The sequence below is a fragment of the Panthera leo genome, chromosome D1, assembly GCF_018350215.1.
Source record: "Panthera leo isolate Ple1 chromosome D1, P.leo_Ple1_pat1.1, whole genome shotgun sequence".
Lineage (NCBI taxonomy): Eukaryota > Metazoa > Chordata > Mammalia > Carnivora > Felidae > Panthera > Panthera leo.
The window spans coordinates 6,295,315-6,319,718 of record NC_056688.1 but is presented as its reverse complement, the minus strand read 5'-3'; the positions used below and the strand labels follow the sequence as shown (position 1 = coordinate 6,319,718).

Genomic DNA, 24,404 nt, shown 5'->3' with positions numbered 1-24,404 from the left:
GAGAACACTTTGTTGTTTTGAAATGAAACAATTCCAATGTGTTTAACGGCAAACGACGCATTTCTTTTTATTATTATTATTATTATTATTATTATTATTGTTTTTAATGTTTATTTATTTTTGAGACAGAGAGAGAGCATGAACAGGGAAGGTCAGAGAGAGAGGGAGACACAGACTCCGAAGCAGGCTCCAGGCTCTGAGCTGTCAGCACAGAGCCCGACGCAGGGCTCGAACTCACGGACTGTGAGATCCTGACCTGAGCTGAAGTCGGATGCTCAACCGACTGAGCCACCCAGGCACCCCACCAAATGACACATTTCTAAACAAGCCCACCTGCTTCATGAGGGTATTTGACTACCCAGGGAGGCCCTTATTTATACATTTCTTTGATTCTTCTTTTAAATTACTTTTGGAGCATTTTCTTTGTGCTGGCCCTTGTGCTTAGAGTTTCACACAGTTTGCTGAGTTAACTCATCCTGTCGCAGTGGAAAGTTTGTTCCATGCTTTGTCCCATTTTTAAAGAAAATTGGAACATAAAGAGGTTATGGAACTTGTACAGAGTCATAGAACCATTAAGTGTCAGAGCCAAGATGAGAAGCCAGGCAGTCTTGCTTCAGGATCTGTGCCCTTAACCTTGATGGTCCAGCTGGACTCGATTGCTCTCTTTCCTCCAAATTTATACGGTGCCCTCTGTACCCTCTAGCCTTTCCACTTGCGCCAGCCCTCAGTGCAGTAGGCTTCCTTTCCTTTGTTTTTAAAATAGAGCTCAACCTTGACTTCCTTTATAATTTATAAAACTTCTGGGTACATTAGCCTGAAATAATTTCTCCCTTAAACTCCTAAAGATTGTTTGATCCTTGAGATGTCTCTTCTATTGAACTATTATTTAAATCTAAAAAATGTTTTTATCTTTTTATTTAAGATTTTTTCAACTAGATTATAATTTGAGTACAGAAGGAAAAAAAGGATGTTCAGTACTGTTTAAAGAATCCATTCTTGGGGCGCCTGGGTGGCTCAGTTGGTTAAACGTCCGACTTCAGCTCAGGTCACGATCTCGTGGTCCGTGAGTTCGAGCCCCGCGTCGGGCTCTGGGCTGATGGCTCAGAGCCTGGAGCCTGCTTCTGATTCTGTGTTTCCCTCTCTCTCTGCCCCTCCCCCGTTCATGCTGTGTCTCTCTCTGTCTCAAAAATAAATTAAAAAAAAAAAAACGTTAAAAAAAAATAAAAAAAAAATTCATTCTTTAAAAAAATATTTTTTAAATGTTTATTTATTTTTGAGAGAGGGACATACAGAATGTAAGCAGGAGAGAGCCAGAGAGGAGGAAAACACAGAATCTGAAGCAGGCTCCAGGCTCTGAGCTGTCAGCACAGAGCCTGATGCGGGGCTTGAGCCTATGAACCGCAAGATCATGACCTGAGCCGAATTCAGATGCTTAACCGACTGAGCCACCCAAAAGCCCTAAGAATTGATTATTCTTAACCTATGGATTACCCATTGTGGAAAATCTCAGAAAAGCAGTTAAGTATTGCTTGGCCTTTGTCTAAGCTTTAATTGTAGGCAAGTGAAGTAATTGACTTAAAAGAGCCATAACTGGATAGAACTGGAGAGTGTTATGCTAAGTGAAATACGTCATTCAGAGAAAGACAGATACCATATGTTTTCACTCTTATGTGGATCCTGAGAAACTTAACAGGAAACCATGGGGGAGGGGAAGGGGAAAAAAAAGTTAGAGAGGGAGGGAGGCAAATCATAAGAGACTCTTTAAAACTGAGAATAAACTGAGGGTTGATGGGGGTAGAGGGGAGGGGAAAGTGGATGATGGGCATTGAGGAGGGCACCTGTTGGGATGAGCACTGGGTGTTGTATGGAAACCAATTTGACAATACAATTCATATTAAAAAAAAAAAAAAAAAAAAAAAGAGCCATAACAGAGAACTACTTAGTCCTCAATAGAGAAATTTACTTGCTAATAAGAGTTTCAAGATACTCATTGTACTAAAATATCTTGACTGCATTTAATACCATAGCTTTAATCATTTTCAGCTATCAGGGTAACAATCATATAAAATCAGGCAATGATTGCTTGCTTTTGCTTCTAAAAAATTGCCTTCAGTGCAAGCTGTTTTCCAAGAGCCACTCTCCTAACTTGTTTTATGAGACCAGCATTACCCTGACACGAAAACATGTCAAGGACATTACAACAAAAGAAAATTACAGACCAATATCTGTCATAACAGAGATGAGAAAACATTCTTAAAAAATATTAGAAAATCCGATTGTATGAGATATATAAATACATCATGACCAAGTAGAATTTATCCCTGGATTGCAAGATTGGTTTAACATTTGGAAACCAAAACGTGTAATTCATGACATTAAAAGGACAAAGGAGAAAAAAAATATTTAATCATCTTGATTGATGCAGAAATTGTATTTGACAGAATTCAGCATCCATTCATGATAAAAACTTGGCAAACTAGGACAAGAAGGAAACATCTTCAGTCGGATAAAGGCTATCTGTGAGGAACCCACAGCTAACATTTTATTGAATGGTGAAATATGGAATGCTTTTTCCTAAGATTCTGAACAAGGCAGGGATGTCTGCTCTCACTACCTCTATTGAATATTATAGTGGGTGTTTTACATAGTATAGTAGGTCAAGAAAAAGATGTAAAGATTATTGAGATTTGAAAGGAAGAAGTAAAACTCTTTATGATTGTGGATGTAGGAAAATCCTAGGAAATCTAAACAAATGTTAGAACTAAACCGTGAATATAGTAAAGTTGTAGCATACTAGGTCAAGATTCAAAAATTAATTTTTGGAAAATGAAATAGAATACTTAAAAAATTTTAAAAAATATCTATTTACTTTTGAGACAGAGAGAGAGAGAATTGGGGAGGGGCAGAGAGAGATGGAGACACAGAATCCAAAGCGGGCTACGGGTTCTGAGCTGTCAGCACAGAGCCAGATGTGGGGCTTGAATGCAAGAACCACGAGATCATGACCTAAGCTGAAGTGGGACGCTTAACCAGCTGAGCCACCCAGGTGCCCCTGAAATAAAATTCTTTTTAAAATAGCATCAAGACCTGTAAAATACTTCGTTTTAGTACCCGAATTAGTTAATTATGATGTGGTTTAAAAAGATATTAGCCTGGGAATTCTGATTCTTTTTTAAATTGAGATATAATTCACATATAAATTGCGTTAGTTTCAAGTGTACAACATAATGATTCTTTATCTGTATGTGTTGTGAAATGATCATCACAGTAAGTCTGGTTAACATCCATCACCACATGTAGTTACAGGCTTTTTTTGTTGGGATGAGAACTTTTAAGATTAACTGTTAGCAACTTTCAAATATACAGTTCAGTGTTATTCACTGTAGTCACCATGTTATACACTGCATGCCCAGGATTTATTTATGTAACTGGGAATTTGTACCTTTGACCACTTTCACCCATTTTACACGGCTCTGCCTACCCTGGCCCGGCCCCACCAGCCCCACAGCCACCAGTCTGTTCAGCATACCTGTAAGGTTTTTTAACAATGTTTATTTATTTATTGTGAGAAAGAACACGAGTGGGGGAGGGGCAGAGATAGAGGGAGGGAGAGAGAATCCCGAGCAGGCTCCGCACAGTCAGCACAGACCTCTATGCAGGGCTTGATCTCACAATCAAGTGAGGTCATGACCTGAGTCAAAATCAAGAGTCAGATGCTTAACCAAGTGAGCCACCCACGTGTTCCAAGTTTGCTTTGTTTTTGTTTTACATTCCATGTATATGTGAGATCATATGGGATTTGTTTCTCTTTGCCAGACTTATTTCACTTAGCATAGTACCCTCGAGGTCCATTTACATTGTTGCAAATGGAAAGATTTCTTTCTTTTTTATGGCTGAATAATATTTCATTACCCTTCCCTCTCCCCTACACACACACACACACACACACACACACACACACACACACACACACATTTTCTTCATTCATTCATTGATGAGCACTTAGGTTGTTTCCAAGTCTTGGCTGTTGTAAGTAACGCTGCAGTGACCATGGACTGCAGATATCTTTTCAAGTTGTTTCCTTTGGAAACAAAAAATCCAGAAGTGAAGTTGCTGAATCATATGATAGTTCTACTTTTAATTTTTTGAGGACCTTCATACTGTTTTCTGCAGTGGCTGCACCAGTTTATATTCCAACCAACAGTGCACATGGGTTCTCTCTTCTCTGCCTGCTCGCCGACACTTGTAATTTATCTTTTTGGTAAGAGCCATTCTAACAGGTATGAGGTGATATCTCATTGTGGTTTTGATTTGTATTCCCCTGATGATGAGTGATACTGAACACATTGTCATGTACCTGTTGACCATCTGTATGTCTTAGGAAAAACGTCTCATCAGATCCTCTGCCCATTTTTTTTTTTTTTTTTTTTTTTATTTTTATTTTTTTTTTTTTTTAAATTTTTTTTTTCAACGTTTTTTATTTATTTTTGGGACAGAGAGAGACAGAGCATGAACAGGGGAGGGGCAGAGAGAGAGGGAGACACAGAATCGGAAACAGGCTCCAGGCTCCGAGCCATCAGCCCAGAGCCTGACGCGGGGCTCGAACTCACGGACCGCGAGATCGTGACCTGGCTGAAGTCGGATGCTTAACCGACTGCGCCACCCAGGCGCCCCTCTGCCCATTTTTAAATGGACTGTTTTTTTGCTATTGAGTTGTAGGAGTTGTTTATATATTTTAGATACTAGCCCCTTACCAATATAATTTGAAATTTTTTTTTTTTTCATTCTGTAGCTGGCCATTTCATTTTGTTGATGGTTTCCTTCACTGTGCAGAAGGTTTTCAGTTTGATGTAGTCCCAGTTGTTTATTTTTGCTTTTATTGCCTTTTGAGAATTCTGGTTCTAACAACAAATTGAAGAAACAGTATAACAGTGACAAAATGAAAACAGAGCTGAAATACATTATTTTCACTTCAGGATCAAATCCATTTTAATGATATAGTTGAACTTTCTCTTTTTTAGGTATGTAGAAAAAACGTATCTGGCTCTTAGTAAAGAGAAATCAACACATTAAGTGTAAAATTATGCTTTTGTATAATTTGCTCAGACCTTTGAGGCTTAGCACATTCTCTCTGAATGTAAAACCCACCTCTATAGGGAGATAAAATTGCTAGGGTAAATCAAGCAGAAAACTTGGCCTCAGATTTAAATCTTGGGGCACCTGAGTGGCTCAGTCAGTTAAGTGTCTGACTCTTGATTTTGGCTCAGGTCATGATCTCACAGTTCATGGGTTCAAGTCCCACATCAGGCTCTGTGCTGATAGTGCTGAACCTACCTGGGATTCTCTCTCTCTGCCCCTCCCCCAGGTTGCTTCCACTCTTTCTCTCAAAATGAATAAATAAACATTTTTAAAAAAAAGTTTTAAGTCTCAGGAATAACTTAACAAAAGATATGCAACACATATACACTGAAAATTATGAAACACTGCTGAGAGAAATTAAAGAAGACCAGAAAGAACGAAGAGATAGAGATGCCATGATCATGGATAGAAACTTAATATTGTTCAGAGGTTGTCCCAAGTTGATCTAATGTTTCAGTGTAATTCCAATTAAAATCTTAAGACTCTTTTTATATAAACTGATGAGCAGATTCTAAAATTTATAAGGAAATAGGAAGGGTCTAGAATAATCAAAACAATCTTGAAACAGATGAACAGTTTTGGAAGATTTATTTTACCCAGTTTTTAAAATTTACTAAAGCTACATAATCAAAAGAGTATAGTGTTGGTGTATAGACAGACCATTGGGGCAGAATACATCCACATATATAAGATCAGTTGATTTTTGACAAAGACCCCAGTATAATTCAGGGTGGAAAAGACATTTAAAAAAAATTTTTTTTTAATATGAAATTTATTGTCAAATTGGTTTCCATACAACACCCAATGCTTATCCCAACAGGTGCCCTCTTCAATACCCGTCACCCAGCCTCCCCTCCCTCCCACCCCCCCATCAACCCTCAGATTGTTCTCAGTTTTTAGGAGTCTCTTATGTTTTGGCTCCCTCCCTAACTTTTTTTTTCCCCCTTCCCCTCCCCCATGGTCTTCTGTTAAGTTTCTCAGGATCCACATATGAGTGAGAACATATGGTATCTTTCTCTGCCTGACTTAGTTCCCTTAGCATAATACCCTGCAGTACCATCCACGTTGCTGCAAATGGCCAGATTTCATTTTTTCTCATTGCCACGTAGTATTCCATTGTGTATATAAACCACAATTTCTTTATCCATTCATCAGTTGATGGATATTTAGGCTCTTTCCATAATTTGGCTATTGTTGAAAGTGCTGTTCTATCCTGTTTTTCAGTCTTTCTTTTCAACCATTATCTGTCCTTATTTTAAGGTATGCATCTCTTATAATTGACATAGAGTTGGACTTTATTTTTTTAATCCAGTTTGACATTCTTTGTTTAGTTGGATATGTTAGTCCTTTTACGTTTAACGTAATTGTTGATTGGATTTAAATGGTTTTTTTTTGTTGTTTTTGTTTTTTTTTTTTTACTGTTTGTTTCCTCTTTGCTCCATCTGTTCCTTACTTTTTTCTCTCATAATTGGTATTAATTAAATATTAGTTATTCTGTTTGTATCTCTTGAATAATTTGTTAGTTGTACATTCTTTTAATATGATTACCCTGAGGATAACTTTTTAAAAGATAGAGACTTCTATTTTTTGTTTTCTCTACAATGCTTAACAATTCAGGAAATCCAGTAGATATTTGCAATAAATTCTTCTAAATTTGCTCTGTTCCCTTACTGTTTTTAAAAGGACCTGAAATACTTTTATGAATGCAGTGTTAAATAAATGATTTTGACTGTCGTTTTTAGAATCACACCCAGAAAATTTGATACTGTTCAAGCATCCAAGGGTCACAAAAGTGGAATTATCACCAGTGATGTTGGAGACTTAACTTTAAGCAAGAGGGGAATAAGGACATCTTTTACATTTAGGAAAGTGAGGCAAACACCTTGTAATTGTAGTAAGTATATAATTTTGGTTCAACTGTACAATGGAGTAAATCAAGTGTAAAAATCTTTTAAAGTCCCATTAGAACCAAGGAGAGCTCAGTCTTAACTTCACTAAGGGTATTTTCCATATTTTGCTTAGTGTTGTACTTAATGTAGATTTTTCTTAACCCATCCCCAGTAGAGTTTATATTCCTTGAAGGCAGGGAGTGCATTTTATTCATCTTTATTTTTCCTAAATATAATAATTGAGCATAGTTGGATGACGAATAAATATTTTATTTATTGGAGTCACACTTGTAGGACATTAAAATATCAGTTATACAAAAATAGTTTTTATTGGAAACAGCTTGTCTTGTTTCTAAATTACTTCTCATTAACCCAGTGAGGAAGTTAGAGATGACAGATTGTTCCTTAGTAAGTAGGTAACTCTAGGGGGATAAACAGTGGTTTGTGTTTTGGTCAGTTTGGAAATCTAGAAGGGAATAAAAGAAGTGGTCAAAAACATGTCAGGAGTATGTTATTTCTACTTATCTATACAAGTACATCATGACCTGTATTTCTTAGACTCAGTGAATAAAAATCCCTTTTATTTTGTAAATAGTATCTGTTAGAAAACTTGAAATTGCTATATTTGATATCTAGTGAAACTTCAGATTTTTGTTTCTTTTGCTAAAAGTGTCATTGCTACCTTAAAACATCAAAATTTTTATCAATTAAAAAAAAAAAGCTTATTTAGTATTTGTTGAGTGTCTAAACTGCCAGTAGTTTTATTTATTTTTTTATTAAAAAAAATTTTTTTTTAATGCTTATTTATTTTTGAAGAAGGGAGAGAGCATGAGCGGGCGGGGGGGAAGAGCAGAGAGAGAGGGAGACACAGAATCGGAAGCAGGCTCCAGGCTTCAAGCTGTCAACACAGAGCCCGACGCGGGGCTTGAACTCACGAACTGCGAGATCATGACCTGAGCTGAAGTCAGATAGGCGCCCCATAAACTGCCAGTAGTTTTATAAGATACTGAAAAATAAAGCATGGCTCATGTTCTCCAGGAACTGAAGTCTAGTTGGAAAGGCAAGCCAGTTTTCTTATGCAAATGTTTCTTTGTTGTGGACATTAATTAAATGTAAGGCGTATTGTAGAAGCTCTGAATGTATATTCAGTTTACAGATGATTTTCACGTTCAAGGCCATCTTTTAGACACTCTTTGTCAAAATGTGTGGGTTTTTAAGGATAAGGGTTGCTCCTCCCTTTAGCTAACTTAGATGTTCATAATTTCCAAGAGAATAAAAACGTTGTAAGATCAGTTTAGGATACTTCTAATGTATATTGTGTCGGATTCTGATGTGACCCAGATAAGGTAACCTGTCCGTTTTCACACGTACGTTTTAGAGCCCTCAGGCTTTCTGTGGCTGCCCTTTTCCCAAACGTCCACAGAAACTGTTTAGAGCTCCACCTCACACATTAGCATAGATGAGCTATCTCCTGCCCCATTGCTCAAGGTTCAGCACCCTCTAACTATAGGCAGGGAGAATTCCTGAAGCCGTGAACACTGCAGCCCAATTCTTAGCTGCCTCACGATTTCTGATTATTTCCTTTGTCCTGACTGTGGTTTCTCCAGGGACACCACTCCTTTTTCCTTTACTTCCCAGAATAAAACGATGTGTATCATGGACTTTGGCCGAAGATAAAGGGAAATTATAGGACAGCAGAGAACAGACAAGGATTTAAAATGAGTATTAGACATGATTGCAGAGAACAAAGGACAACTTCAGAATTCAGTTAATTAGAATAACAGTGTATCCTAAAATTCCTTCGTCATCTTGGCTTGATGGTGTTCTCCTTGGAGTTTGCTGATTCGACTGAAGGAGGCGACACCTGTAGTCACTGAGAATGTGGGCTCCGGCGTTCCCACCGGCTGGGTGCAGTTCGGGCTCTACGACTTGCCATCTTTGTTGCTTGAGGATTGTTATTTGATGTTCTCTGCTTCAGTTGCCTCATCTGTAAAGTGGATGCAATAGTACCGGCTCATGATGTTCCTGTGAGAACTGAGAACACACATATAAACTGTTTCAAAGAGTGCTCGTTTAAATGCCTGTGATCATTACCAAATGATGCCCTTTGCTCCTAGGGCTTGTTTTTCTGAGGGTCTGAGGGCCCCACAAGTCCTATCTCCTCTGCCCACCAAGAGAAAAACCCTACATCATGTTAGATCAGCTAAATTTCTTCTGTTTGGGCCAGGCCCATCAGGAAGCTTTCCTGAATGAGAGGACCCTTAATCCTGAGAGGTGATAGGCACCTGCATTATATGGCCTGCAGACTTGCAGTCATTTCTGTCGCACATGGATTTTTTCCCCTTCTGTGTATGTTAGACCCTTGCACATATAATTAGACTTGTTAGGTACCAGCTATTTTTAAACTGATAAATCAGAGCCTGCTTAGCCCCCGTCACCAAATTTGGATTGATTTGCTTGTTCTTTTAAGAAAACATGATACCTTATGAATCACTTGGATAAAAATGAAAGGTTTTTATTGCTTAATTTTTGCATTAGGTTACCCTTTGGTCTGTGACAGCCAGATGAAGGCGACCCCCCCATCATTTCCAGAGAGCAAAAGAGAAGCCTCACAACTGGAGCAAGAGTATGTCCACCGAGTCTATGAGGAGATTGCTGGGCACTTCAGCAGCACACGACATACCCCTTGGCCGCATGTGGTGGAGTTTTTGAAAGCTTTGCCCCGTGGTTCGTTAGTGGCTGATGTTGGCTGTGGAAACGGAAAGTATCTTGGCATCAATAAGGAGTTATATATGGCAAGTAATTGTTGCCTCTGGCGCTCTTTTGCTTTATTTGTAAGGGTTGTTAGCACCTTCTGCCTTATGATATAATGTTGTTTGTTGATTAGGCCATTACAGAAAAGTTATAACCAACAGATGGAAAATTAATGAGCACTCATTCTTATTTATTCCCCGAGAATTTGTGGGCATGCATGCCATTATTTTGTAATTTCCCCCTTCCCTTTCCTTAGATTTTGCTTCCTGAGATTATTTTATCAGTAATACTATCTTATATCTGTAAAACTCTTTACAGGTTAGAAAGGATATTTACATTTTTTTTAATGTTTATTCTGAGAAAGAGCTTGCAAGTGGGGGAGGGGCAGAGAGAGAGAGAGAGGGAGAGAGAGAATCCCAAGCAGGCTCTGTGCTGTCGGCGTAGAGCCTGACATGGGACTCAATCCCATGAGCCATGAGATCATGACCTGAGCGGAAATCAAGAGTTGGACACCTAACTGAGCCACCCCAGGTGCCCCTGGAAAGGATATTTATAGAAGCCATTTGCTTTGCTTTGATCCTCCTAAATATGAGAAAGTTAAAGCAGGTATTTTCTGGTTTTTTTAATCCTGTTATTTATTTATTTATTTGTTTGTTTGTTTATTTACTTACATCCAGTTTAGTTAGCATATAGTGCAGTAATCATTTCAGGAGTAGAATCCAGTGATTCATCCCCTACATAAACACCCAGTGCTCATCCCAACAAGTGTCCTTCCCAATGCCCTTTGCCAATTTAGCCCATCCCTCCACCCACAATCCCTCCAGCTAACCTCAGTTTGTTCTCTGTATTTAAGACTCTCTTATGTTTTGTCCCCGCCCTGTTTTTATATTATTTTTGCTTCCCTTCCCTTATGTTCCTCTGTTTGGTATCTTAAATTCCACATGAGTGAAGTCCTATGATATTTGTCTTTTTCTGACTAATTTCAGTTAGCATAATATACTCTAGTTCTATCCACGTTGTTGCAAATGGCAAGATTTCATTCTTTGTGATTGCTGAGTAATATTCCATTGTGTGTGTGTGTGTGTGTGTGTGTATATATATGTATGTATATATGTATATATATGTATATACACATATACACACACAATGGAATATTACTCAGCAATATACATGTATATATATGTATACACACACACATATACACATATACATACACATACCTGCACACACACACACAACACATCTTTATCCATTTATCTGTCAATGGACATTTGGGCTCTTTCCATATTTTGGCTATTGTCGATAGTGCTGCTATAAACATTAGGGTGCATGTGCTGCGTTGAAATAGCACTCCTGTATCCTTTGGGTAAATACCTAGTAGTGCAATTGCTGGGTCATAGGGTAGTTCTATTTTTAATTTTTTGAGGAAAAAAACTCTGGAAAATACTGTTTTCCAGAGTGGATGCACCAGTTTGCATTCCCGTCAGCAATGCAAAAGGGTTCCCTTTCTACACATCCCCACCAGCCTCTGTTGTTGCCGGAGTTATTAATTTTAGCCATTCTGACTGGCGTGAGGTGGTATCTCAGTGTGGTTTTGATTTGTATTTCCCTGATGATGAGTGGTGTTGACCATCTTTTCAGGTGTCTGCTAGCCATCTTGATGTCTTCTTTGGAAAAGTGTCTATTCATGTCTTTTGCCCATTTCTTCACTGGATTATTTGTTTTTTGGGTGTTGAGTTTGATAAATTCTTTATAGATTTTGGATACTAACCCTTAACTGATATGTCATTTGCAAATATCTTCTCCGATTCTGTCGGTTGTAAAGCAGATATTTTCATCTGGTTTTTTACTAATGAAGAAACGGAGGCTCACGGACTGTATTCTTCCCTAATGTTGTAGAATTAGGGAATATAACTGGGATTTAAACCCATGCCTCTGATGCCAAATCTAGTGTGCTTTTATTCATAGTAGGAAAATATAAAGGTTACTATTTATTGGTGCTTACTGTTGAGGAAACTAAAGCTTAAGTAGATTAAAAAATGTGACTGAGGTTACAGTGCTAGGCCCAGAATCTGAACTCACCTGTCTCTTATGCCAGGGTTTCTGTTTTCAGTTGCTGTAATTTCCTTTTTCTAAGGTCGACTTTTTTTTCTCCTATGCTGGGAAGTAGAAAGTTCTCCCTGCACTAGTGCATTATTATAAATACATCAGCGCTGCTCTGGGAGGACTGAAGCTTCCCTTTCTCAAACTAGGGAGGGAGGACTAGAGTGAGGACAGTAGGCGAGGAGAATGAGAGCCATCTACGCACACGGGCTACTGTAGCACATCAGATTGTGCGTAATGTGTTTGCACCTCATCCTTGACATCACACACCTATGTCAACAAAGTAAGTTACTCCTGTGCTTGAGGAAAGGTTTGTGCATTAAGAGATAGAAGCATAGCTTTTCATCACGATAAAATGTTAGTAGTTGTATATTGTCATTATGTTTAGATGAAGTTTTAGTTTATAAAGAGAAAGATCGAATGAATTATGTTTTTTCATGTTGAAGAAGTAGGTTTTGATATGCCACTTAAAATCAAAGTGATATTTCTGATTTTGTAATCTTAAGGCACTGTCCAAAATGTTTCTCAATGAGCTCTGCTTTTGCACTTTCTTTTTTTTTTAATGTTTATTTATTTTTGACGGAGAGAGTGACAGAGCATGAGTGGGGGAGAGACAGAGAGAGAGGGAGACACAGAATCTGAAACAGGCTCCAGGCTCCAAGCTGTCAGCACAGAGTCCGATGCGGGGCTCGAACTCACAGACTGCGAGATCATGACTTGAGCTGAAGTCGGATGCTCAACTGACTGAGCCACCCAGGCGCCCCTGCTTTTGCACTTTCTTGATGATAACCCTTAACTTTATCTAGTCAGGCAGCATTTGTGACCAAGAAGCTAGGTTGAAGTCAACCACACTGACTTAGTCATGATGATAACATTATCCTGTTACAATTGAGAAAAATGACTTCTTGGTAAACTGAGGTATAAATCTGAAGCTATTCGAGAAGGAATATATTTAGAAGAGTGGGAAACCCACAAGTACCGTTACCTTCCATTGCTCGTATTCATTTTATCAGTGGCTGTCCGCGTGTATTCCTTCCTGTCTGCTATTCCCAGAGCCTCCGGCACTGTCTGACTTCTCGGGAAGGCTCAGTAAGTGTTGGTTCAGTGAATGAATGAAAGGTACAAGTCTGGTTGGACTTACAGTTTTCATTACACCAGAAATGAAATTATATACAATATAGGGGAGCCTGCTCTTGTAAGCTGCTGAGGCTCCAACCTGTGTATTTGAATGTACTTTGAGCAGCTGTCTTTGAGCCTGAAAATATGTATGTTTCTTGACATTCATGAGGAAATGTGACCTGAGACATTCATTCTAGGTATTAAAACATAGGATAGTCTCAGAATTTAAAAAGTCATTAATATTATTAGTACATACTTCCTTAATAAAGCACTTTATTTATTTATTTATTTTTTTTTTATTATTTTAAAATTAATCTTTGTGAGAGAGAGAGAGAGAGAGAGAGACTGCATGAGTGGGGGAGGGGCAGAGAGAGGGGGAGACACGGAATCTGAAGCAGGCTCTAGGCTCTGAGCTGTCAGCACAGAGCCCAATGCGGGGTTCAAGAACTCATGGACCTTGAGATCACGACTTGAGCCAAAGTCAGATGATAACCGACTGAGCCACCCAGGGCCCCTAAAGTGCATTTTTGAAATAGTAGCTTAGGCTCTCTTGTAGATACTTTTATAAACTGCTTTTCATTTTTTATAACATCATCGGTTACTGTTCATTTCTGTCATCAGCACTAGCTGTTGTCTTTATTTTCAGAGTTAAATTTTGTAAGCAAAACTTGAGACCTTCAAGAGATTTATTGCCTTTATAATAGTACCAATAAGAGGTGAGACAGTATGCACCCAGAGCTCAGCCTGACTCATCCATTGTAGGGACTTTCTTGGTTGCTTTAAATAGTCTGGATTGCAAATATAAGAATAACTCCAGGAACCTATTTATAATTAGAAGAATTGGAGATATGTTTATATAAACCTCTTCTGCACGTTTCTGGTTTGGTTTGGTTTTGTGTTTTAACTGTTGACTACGCCAATAAAGGAAAGAACAGAGGGGATATTAACATCGACAGGTTCCTCCCGTGAGCTGAGTGCTGTGCTGTGTGTTCTCACACAATGTGGGAGACTGGCATTACTCCCTCCATTTTACAAATGGGAAACCGAATGCTCAGTCAGGCTATGACAGGCTCATGGTTACATGGTGTCAGGACAAGTATTGGAGCCTCATCTCCAGCTGCACAGTCTGTACTCTGTGGCATTCTGCTAAGAGAGATTTAGAAAATTAAAAAAAAAAAAAAATTTATGTGGAGGGGGGAGGGGGCGGAGAGACAGAGGGAGAGAGGGAATCCCAACCAGGCTCCGTGCCTTCAGTGCAGAGCCCAACGTGGGACTCAGTCCCACGAACCATGAGATCATGACCTGAGCCCAAATCAAAAGAGTCAGTCATTTAACGACTGAGCTACCCAGGTGCCCTGAAATCATGTCTGTTTTGTTGTCCACTTACTTGGCACGTGATAGAAGCTTATTAATGGTTTGTTGAATGGTGAGGAGCAAACCTGTGAATTCACCCTCAATTTCTTACATGGAAAGCAGAGTATACACAATGCCGTGTTGTGTAATCTTGAAGGAAATGCGACAACATCAAAGTGGGTGGGCCTTCACCCAGAGTAATGTACCTTGAGGATACAAGGATCTCTCTTTGTATCTAGACTCTGGGATGCGAGTTTTTGTCCACTCTTTGTTCCATATAATAATAATGATAGCATTTGCATAGCCCTGCTGTGGTTAGTGAAATATTTAGTTTACATCATTTTGTTTGATTCTCATATGAACCTTGAGAAGTAGGCATTTTTATGATGAGGAAACAGAAGCTCTGAGATACCGTATGGCTTTCCTAGGTTGTTCGCCTAGTTACTGCTGGAGCCACACTTCAGCTCGCGAGTTCCGAGTGCTGTTTTCACTGTACTGGACTGACTTTGACTCTTCCCTGGCTCTCTCAACTGTGTACTGCCCGTCTGATCTCCCTGTAATTGCTTGTTTTCTTAGTAGTTTTAAAAATGTTGTATTTTCTAAGTAATAAAAATAATGTAGCTGCAGTTCCGAAGATGGAAGGAAAGGTGTTTACCTATAATCTTAACACCCTAATAAACCAGTTTGTTGTGAGAAAGATCGTTCCAGTGTTTTCCTGTAATGTTTATATCGTCATGAGTATGTGTACAGCTCAATAACTCATTTGTATTGCTTCATATTTCCATTTTGCTGTGTGGCCTTACATGGTTCCCGGACTTTATGATGCTCTTTGAGTTTACTTGATGGTTCCTCATGTTCAGTGTGAAGTTGTTATAAATAACACAGTAATGAGAATCTACCCTGAGAAACACTGTGACAAGAAGGAAGAACGCGGCTTTTTGGAGTGAGACACCCAGGTTTAAATCTCTGCTCCGCCGCTTAACTATCTTACTTGAGCCAAACTACCTACGCGCTTTGAGAGGAGGTTTCCTCATCTGCAGTGTAGTAACAGTACCTGACTCAGGGTGTATCTTCGCGGTGGGTACATTAGCACAGAGAATCTGCTGAAAGATTTGGCGGGTGCCCCAGTAAAAGGCCCCCCCCTTTTTTTAAATCCTGTTTAGCTTTTTCCATATGTTGGATTATTTCTTTTTTGGGGATGAATTTTTAGAAGAACAATTATTGGGTCAAAAGTTGTGAACATTTTTATCTTCCTTGAAAAGCAGTGTGCCAAACTGCTTTTGAAAATGGGTGGAGTCCATTTGTAACCTCACTAGCACTTTTGAGAGCAAGTTTTGTTACTGCCATCACCATGGTGTACTGTGGTTTTAAAATATTTTTGATACCTTCGAGGGAGAAAAATGAGATCTTGTTTTCTAGTTTGCCCCTTTGATTACTAGTTTGAATACTTTTTCTTTTTTTTTACCAGCCCTTCCAGAATTGCAGGTTTAACGTTTTGTTGGAGATTTTAAAAATTATAAACAAGTTCAGGCACTAGGTGGCTTGGTTGGTTAAGTGTCTGACTGGATCTCAGCTCACATCTTGATTTCAGGGTCGTGGGTTCAAGACTTGTGTTAGGGCGCCGCTCTGGGCGTGGAGACTACTTAAAAAAAATAAGTGAAAAAAAAATTTTTTTAAGTATAGAGGAATATAAGCACACATTTTAAGCCCAACCTGTATGTGTTTTTATGTCATTGATCTCCATCTGCCATACAGCATTAACAGAGCTTTACGTGAGTCTTTTAATGAATGCTAGTATTTATAATTAGGCCATTTTCTGTCATATTGTTGACATTATGCAACATCATTAAGGAGAATTTCAAGTACTGGGTACTATCCTTGGTATAAAAACTTAAGGAAATTTAAAAAGAGAAAAGAGAAAAAGATAGTGATGACTTGGCTGTAGTATATGAAAGACTCAGGCCAGTTAAGTGCAGGATGAAAGTACTGAGCCAGGCACGAATCACGTATACACTACACCTGATGCTTTGTGACTGAGACTGTCCCATCCCTCACACTGCCACACAGGGGCACTTTGTACAGGTAACGGTAGCAGCCTGGCAACGGGAAGAGGGACATTTCCTCTTGTTTTATTTGGCTGCTCTTCTCCGTGTTCTGCTTTATCTGTGGTTCTTGGGTAATAACTTTCTTTCCATGTTGAGCTCTATCTCCTGGTATTTGTTCTGTAGTAAAGTTGCACTTTTTTCCTGTCGACTTTCAGCTAGATTTATAGCAATCTGTCAGGGTCGGACATACTTGAAACTAATGATTCCGTGAACTGAATTTTATTATCAAAACAGTGGCAAACTCTAGAATGTAATATGCATATTACTTCAGTGGTGTTGTCATCTTGATGTTGTCACTGCTAGCTCAGTGGTATAGAATATGGGTGAAAATAAATACAAGGAATAATAAAGCACTTAACATATCTTACATAGTTAAAGACCGCAATCAGGGGCACCTGGGTGGCTCAGTCGGTTGAGCGGCCGACTTTGGCTCAGGTCACGATCTCGCGGTCTGTGAGTTCGAGCCCCGCGTCGGGCTCTGGGCTGATGGCTCAGAGCCTGGAGCCTGCTTCCGATTCTGTGTCTCCCGCTCTCTCTGACCCTCCCCCGTTCATGCTCTGTCTCTCTCTGTCTCAAAAATAAATAAACGTTAAAAAAAAATTTAAAAAAAAAAAAAAAAAGACCGCAATCATTTGGGAATTGGGCCCCTGTTATTAATGGGCCCTTGGTACTTTTTCATATTTTTTTAAATTCATTTTGAGAGAGAGATAGGCAGAGAGAGAGAAAGAGAGCGAGTGAGTACAGGTTGGGGGGCAGAGAGAGAGGGAGAGAGAGAATCCCATGCAGGCTCCACACTGTCAGCACAGAGCCTGATGTGGGGCTAGAACCCACGAACCACGTGATCGTGACCTGAGCCCAAACTAAGAGTCAGTTGCTCTACTTACAGAGCCACGCAGGTACCCTGGGACTTTTTTGTCTTAAAATATATCAAAGGGAAATTGCTATATTTTACCTCTAGTGTGGTACCTTTTATTATGCTTCAAAAATAAATGCAGCTCTGGGATAGAATATAGAAGCTGTTTAATACCAGTTAGAAATTGAGCAAATTCATATTAAGTATGAGTAGCCTGGCAGTGTCCATTAACTTAATAAGAGTTGTTTTGAGGGGCACCTGGGTGGCTCAGTCGGTTAAGCATGCAACTTCAGCTCAGGTCATGATCTCGCGGTCCATGAGTTTGAGCCCCACATCTGGCTCTGTGCTGACAGCTCAGAGTCTGGAGCCTGCTTCGGATTCTGTGTCTCCCTCTCTGTCTGGCCGGGGTCTGTGCTGACAGCTCAGAGTCTGGAGCCTGCTTCGGATTCTGTGTCTCCCTCTCTCTCTGGCCGGGCTCTGTGCTGACAGCTCAGAGTCTGGAGCCTGCTTCGGATTCTGTGTCTCCCTCTCTGTCTGGCCGGGCTCTGTGCTGACAGCTCAGAGTCTGGAGCCTGCTTTGGATTCTGTGTCTCCCTCTCTCTCTGGCCGGGCTCTGTGCTGACAGCTCAGATTCTGGAGCCTGCTTCCGATTCTGTGTCTCCCTCTCTCTCTGGCCCTCCGCCCGTTCATGCTCTGTCTCTCTCTGTCTCAAAAATAAATAAGAAAAAAACGTTAAAAAAAAAAAAAACCCTTAAAAAAAAGAGTTGTTTTGACATGAGGACTCATGCTCCTTATTCTCACATAGACCAAGGGAACCCTAACAATCAGTGCTCACTGCATCAGAAATTCAGATGAGTAAACACAAGGTCGAGGTGGCCACTGCTATCTGATGAAACCTGCTTTCACATTTCTTTTTCTCTTTTGTAGAGAGTGAGTAAAGAACTGTCTGGGGATAATTATTAATTAGTGGTTTAACCTTTCTGATGCCCTGCCCACCTTCCCTGTCCTCCCTCATTTCACGTGTGCACACTGCGTACATGCTCTCTCCCTCCCCTCCACACGCACACACGCACACACGCACACACATGTGTGCACACACATGGTGCCCTCAGAATCAAACAGCAAAACTGAACACAACAGTAACAACCAAAGTAGAGAGGAGAGAGGCTGCCGAGGTGCCCAGATGCTTCCCGCAGAAGCAGACACAGGCAGAAAGGCACGTGAGGTCCCCGCCCAGGGACATGAAGGGAGGCTGCGAGCTGCCTTCATGCTGCCTTTCCCTAGGGGCGGTTCGCTTAGACTGCAAGGTGTAATTAGATAGCACTTGACAGATTTTGAGTTCAGCACTTCATTCCTGATTTATATGGGTTAGGTGTTTAGCAGAACAAGACTCAATAGCTTTAAAAAATGAAATAAGTTATTTTACTTTTTTGTTGTTTTGGGGTTTTATTTTCAGATTGTACAGTAATATGTACTGAAAAGTAAAAAGAAGCAGGCACAAATCCCAGCCACCTTCTTGCTATCTGGGCCAGCACAGTATCGTTGGTGTAGTGATGAGGGACATCTGTAGGTCCCCACAAAGGACCGAATGTCTGTGTTTACAGAATAGTTTCGTTTTTATACGTGCGATCTCACATAAGGATCCAGGTGGGTGATCGATTAGAGGGCAGTTAGGCCTTTCCATTTCTACTGCTGCCATCTTTATACTAGTCGTTTTCTTTCCGTTCGCTACTTTGAGCTCAGTCTGGTACCTGGTAAGATAGTAAAAGCTGCCCTCTACACGACGGAATCTGACTTTGTGCCGGCTGTAAGAACTGGTAAACCCTGGCTTTACCCCGCTTCACGGTGCATACGAGGTCTGCGCCCTCACTTTATGGTAATGAAGAAGCCCAGTGCTCTTAATTTCCCATGACGTTTAAACAAGGGGTTGTGAGATTCGCTGCTTCTGCCTGTTACAGATCGGTTGTGATCGGAGCCAGAGCCTCGTGGACATCTGTCGAGAGCGGCACTTCCAGGCCTTCGTCTGCGACGCGCTGGCCGTGCCCATCCGCGGCGGGGCCTGTGATGCCTGTGTCTCCATTGCTGTTATTCACCATTTTGCAACAGCGGTGAGTGCTGTCTCTCTCTCTCTCTCTCTCCAAGACCTTGTGGCTGTGGTGGCAGGAAATGCTCATGGATTTCACCCACGTGGACCCTATTTTAGCTTTTCTTTTCTTTCCCTTCTCTTTCCTCTTATGTGGTTTGCCCCCTTTGCTGAGAAAGCGCGTGGAAGGAGGTGAGGTGCCCCGCTGCGGTGGGCCTCTGCCCTCTGCCCACCGCCCACCACCCGCCCTGAGCCTTCCTCATCGTTGTGTCCTCGAATCCGGGGCCACGGCGCTCTGGCTGTCAGGGGCTGGAGGCGCTCATCGGCCCTGCGCCTCCCCAGCAGTCTCTCCTCGGCCTCTGAGCCTCTTCTCTGTCCGTGCCCCACCGGCCTTTCCCGGCCCTTCTCCGCAGCCCTGACGCCTGCGTCCTCTACTTCCCATTCTGCTTTTCTTCTCAAAATTCTGGTATTTAGCTGCTGGTGGTACGTTACTCATGCTTTTAGTTAGGCACACAGGTCCCTAATTTTAAAATGAGTGAATTTAGGGGCACTGGGGTGGGTCAGTTGGTTCAGTGTCTGACTCTTGATTTCGGCTCAGGTCGTGATCTCATGGTTCGTGGGATCGACCTCCACATCTTCCTGTCTCTCTGCCCGTCTCCCGCTTGCACTGTTCCCCCCCCCCCCCCCAAAATAAATAAATAAACTTTAAAAAATAAGTGAATTTAATATTTTATATTTTTCTTAAAAGAAAACAGAATCTTATTTTTCCTGTGTGTGGGTGGTTTCTCCCTTAATCTCAGCGATAATTTTATAAATCGCCCTGTGGTGGCATTACCAGCAGTTCCCACGCATCTTGTGACTGAACTGAACACAGGACAAAACCAAGTGGCAAACCCTCTATGCCTCTATTTTATTAACACAAATAAAAATGTCCTTTTCCTTATTTCTTCAACACTTTTTCCCCTCAGAAGATTTCCCGTCTCTTTTTTTTCTTTTTTGTTTTTTATTTTATTTTATATTTATATTTTGGTAGATTTTCTGAGCTGTTCGTCGTAATGAAAAGCAGTGCTATTGCCAGTCCAACTTCCTGTTTCCTCTCTATCTCCTCTTGGCTGATAAATGGCAATGTGTGTTTTTACCGTAGGAGCGCAGAGTAGCCGCTCTCCAAGAACTCGTTCGACTCCTGAGACCTGGCGGGAAGGCGCTCGTTTATGTCTGGGCAATGGAACAAGAATATAATAAAAAGAAATCCAAGTATCTTAGAGAAAACAGAATGAGCCAGGGGAAGGAGGAGGAGGTCAGCAGCGATACGCCAGGCCCAGAGTTGCTTGTGGAGCAAGTGCCTGACACAGGCCATAAGGAGCCAGCCTGTCGAATGCCCTCCGTCAGTGACTTCCAGGAGGGAGGGCGGAATTCAAGGGAAGTTACTAATTCCAAGCTCCCCGTTCACACTAACAGGACTTCTTTTCATTCTCAAGACGTACTGGTTCCCTGGCACCTTAAGGGCAACCCTGGGAAAGACAAACCTGCTGAGCCGTTTGGTCCAGGAGGATCCCATGACCCAAGTCCTGTGTTTCATCGTTTCTACCACGTGTTCCGTGAGGGGGAGCTGGAAGCCGCCTGCCAGACTCTGAGTAACGTCCGCGTCCTGCGAAGCTACTACGATCAGGGGAACTGGTGTGTGATTCTTGAGAAGGTCTGACGTCTCTGAACATACACACCGGAAAGAAAGGCTCAGCTTTATTTTTTAAAGGACTCTAAATTTACTGTCTTTTTAAAGAGAAAATGTGTGGAAAAGAATCAAAGAAAGGAGAACGCCTGAGAGAAAATTGGAAGTAGAGATTAGTTAGGATACATTTGGGCTACTAGTATGGCCATTTTATCCATAAATGTGGGAACGGTTCTCTTAAATAGGGAGGCATAGGGATGGATTTTAAAAGTGACTGAAGTAGTTTGTGAAGTTTTTGGGGTCCCAGGGTAAGCATGCAGCATTCTGAAGACAAAGTTTTGGTATTAAGGTTACTCAGCGAACTAAATCATGTAGAATCTTAGTGATGCAATCATACAACATTTTAATAAACAAGTATTTCTGGACAGTAGGGAATTGTCTGAAGACTTTGACTCTTAGCTCTGTAAAGTCACAGATGATAACCTCTCCCCCCTCACCGTCCTAACGCAGGCTTGACACGTAGTAGGTGCTCAGTAGAATTTCAGCCCATCAGATCGTTCATCCCACAAATACTTACAGAACCCCTACTATGTATTTAAGTACTGTGAGTAGAGCTGTGAACAAGAGTGAAAGCTCCTGCCCTCCTGGAACTTCCGTTGTGGAAGAAGGACAGCCGGTATGCAAATGAAATTGATCCAATGTGCCAGGTAGTGAGAAGTGAAACAGGACTTGGAGGTTTTCCCCGGGAACAAAGGATCATTTCCAAAGGGCTGCGGTAACCACGAATCCTGACTGTAGTTGGTTACCGAGAATTAGTTGGTATTCCTGATGTATTGACCAGGTGTTAAAGGCAACCCCAGTGGGCTCTTATAACTCTTTTGTTTAAGTAGCAAAAGTTAGAATGGTCGGTCAGACTTAATTATGGCCTCACAGCCATAGCTGTGTTGTCACTACCGGGTGTCTCCAGTTCCTTCATGGTTTGTACCAGTCTGGGCAAGGTCAGCAGTTTTTGCCTCCAAATACTTCACACTCAGTCAACTTACCACTCAGGTCAAGTTTCCAGGAAGAACAAAGGTAGAAAGTCAACCGTAGCTCAAATGATCTCGCAAAAGGAAAGTACTTTTTAAAACATGCATTGCTTTTATAGCAGTTATGCTTAAGACTACTTCAAGAAAAATTGCTTCCTGTGAACGATGACGCCCAGACAATTGTGTCTGTTGTTATTGTTGAGATGTTTATTTTCCAGCGTCAAGCTTTCTGAAACTGGCCGTGATGAGACGACAATTATTTTTGTCATGGAATCTTCACTGCAAGATTATAACTGTTCCCTCCAGATGAATGTATAAGGTTCATGATATGAAAAGACAAATTATGGGGCTAAAAAAAAGCAGTTTTATTCTGACAGAAATTCTAGAACTTCACATTGCAATGTGAAGCTCAGCTCCTGCTAATAACTTTTAAAATCTAGATGAAATGGGCGATTTTCAAAGAGGATGCAAATACATGAACTCAAGAAGAGGCAGAAAATGGAAGGTGTTGAAAAAGCCGCATAGGAATTCAGAACTTGTCTCTTGATTCAAACTGGAAATTGAATTCTCGATCTGCCATTAGTTTTAGCTGGAGACTCTGGACAAACTCCCTCCCTTGTCTGTGCTCCAGTTTTCTCAGCTGTAGTGCTGGAGGAGTTGTTCTGCAATTAGCTGGGATAACAGCTCTCAGAGCAGTGCAAGAATAGAGTGTGTGTGCGTGAAACATGTTTATTATCATTAGTCCTAGAGAAAGCCCTCAAGAGTTTCAGGAATTGAATGACATCAAATCTAATTTGTTAATTGTGTATTAAAAACCTATGGTTTTACTGATTTTTTTTTGTCTTTTTGCTTGTTCTTATTAGTTGCAACAGATACATCACAATTTCGTGCTATGATTGTGGATTTCTCTATTTTTCCTTCCAGATCTATCAATAATTATAAGGCAGAACTGGCAGGAAAATCCCAATGTCCATCAGCAGTGGAGTAAGTGAATCGAATGTTACTACCTAAGCAGTGGAAGTGAATAAATCGTCTTCACAAGGTACACTGTGAATAGATCTCAGGATCATAATGCTGAGTAACAGACCCCACAAAGTAAGACCATACAATTCCTTCAGAGTGCAGGTGTCTCTGAGACTCCCTTCGCTTCTGACACTGACTGCAAGTTCAGGGGCTCCCAAGAGTATCCTCAGGTTTGGTCATTTGCTAGAAGGATTCACAGGACTCACTGAAACTGTCATACTCATGACCATTGTTTATTACAACAAAAAGCTACAGATTAAAATCAGCCAAGGGAAGAGGTGCAGGAGAGTTACACGCATGGAACTTTCTGTTGCCACCTCCCGGTGATATCTGGATGGAGCTGACTTCTCCCAGCAGTGGGTAGGATAATACACATGGAGTGTTGCCAACCATGGAGGCTCACATGAGGCTTGGGTTCAGATTTTTAACTGAGGCCTTAACTACACGCACATGGTTGACCACCCATATGGCTGACCTTTCATCTCTAGCTCGTCTGGAGGCCCCCCCAGGTAAACAGATCCTTTTCAGGCAGGATATTGCAAAGGCTTAGAGATTAACTCCCAGGAGCCTAAGACAAAGGCCAGACCTCTTCTTGGATAAGGTCAACTCTACTACATAGTTTTTTTTAAGTGAGAGTTTATAAACAAGCAATATTATACTTTTACAAGACTGGATAATAGTGAACTTTTGAAAGGAAGGAGCGAGTTCAAGGCCTTCTGGGGTGCTCACAGTTTATTTCTCGGGGTGGTATGTACATGGGTGCTTGCTTTGTGTTAATTCACTAACATTGAGTGTGTGATAAAGCACTTAGGATTTGTTACCTTTATATGTAATATAAACTTCAAAATTTAAAACAGTTTGTAAAAGAAAGTTCTAAACATGCAGTGAAATATTTTAAATATTAAAAAAAATTCAGTGTTTTTTTTTTTTAATTTTGAGGGAGAGAAACAGAGTACAAGTGGGGGAAGGGCAGAGAGAGGGAGACACGGATTCCAAAGCAGGCTCCAGGCTCTGAGCTGTCAGCACAGAGCCCAATGTGAGGCTTGAACACATGAACTGTGAGATCATGACCTGAGCCGAAGTCAGATGCTTAACTGACTGAGCCACCCAGGTGCCCCAAACCAAACTTTTTTTTATGAAATAATCTCTACACTCACCATGGAGCTTGAACTCATTACCCTGAGATCAAGAGTTGCATGCTCTACTGACTGAGCCAGCCAGGCACCCCCTGTCAATTATTTTTTAATTTTAAAGATTGTGCTTTTTGTGTTCTGTTTAAGAAATTT

General features: G+C 40.8%; 1 protein-coding gene across 8 annotated transcripts in view; it reads left to right on the top strand.

Moving 5' to 3' along the window:
- ALKBH8 (alkB homolog 8, tRNA methyltransferase) overlaps positions 1–23,064 on the top strand; it is a 64,098-nt gene extending 41,034 nt beyond the window's left edge. For 7 of the 8 annotated variants that reach the window (XM_042905065.1, XM_042905064.1, XM_042905068.1 and 4 more), the window contains 4 exons: positions 6,882–7,033; positions 9,567–9,823; positions 19,274–19,423; positions 20,543–22,927. In XM_042905065.1, the coding sequence (XP_042760999.1) occupies positions 6,882–7,033; positions 9,567–9,823; positions 19,274–19,423; positions 20,543–21,100 (1,117 nt within the window). In that variant the 3' untranslated portion in view covers positions 21,101–22,927. Of the gene's footprint in view, positions 1–6,881; positions 7,034–9,566; positions 9,824–19,273; positions 19,424–20,542; positions 22,928–23,019 lie in introns of those variants that run through there. The other variant, XM_042905070.1, reaches the window with a different exon arrangement.
- The last annotated feature ends 1,340 nt before the right edge of the window (positions 23,065–24,404 follow it).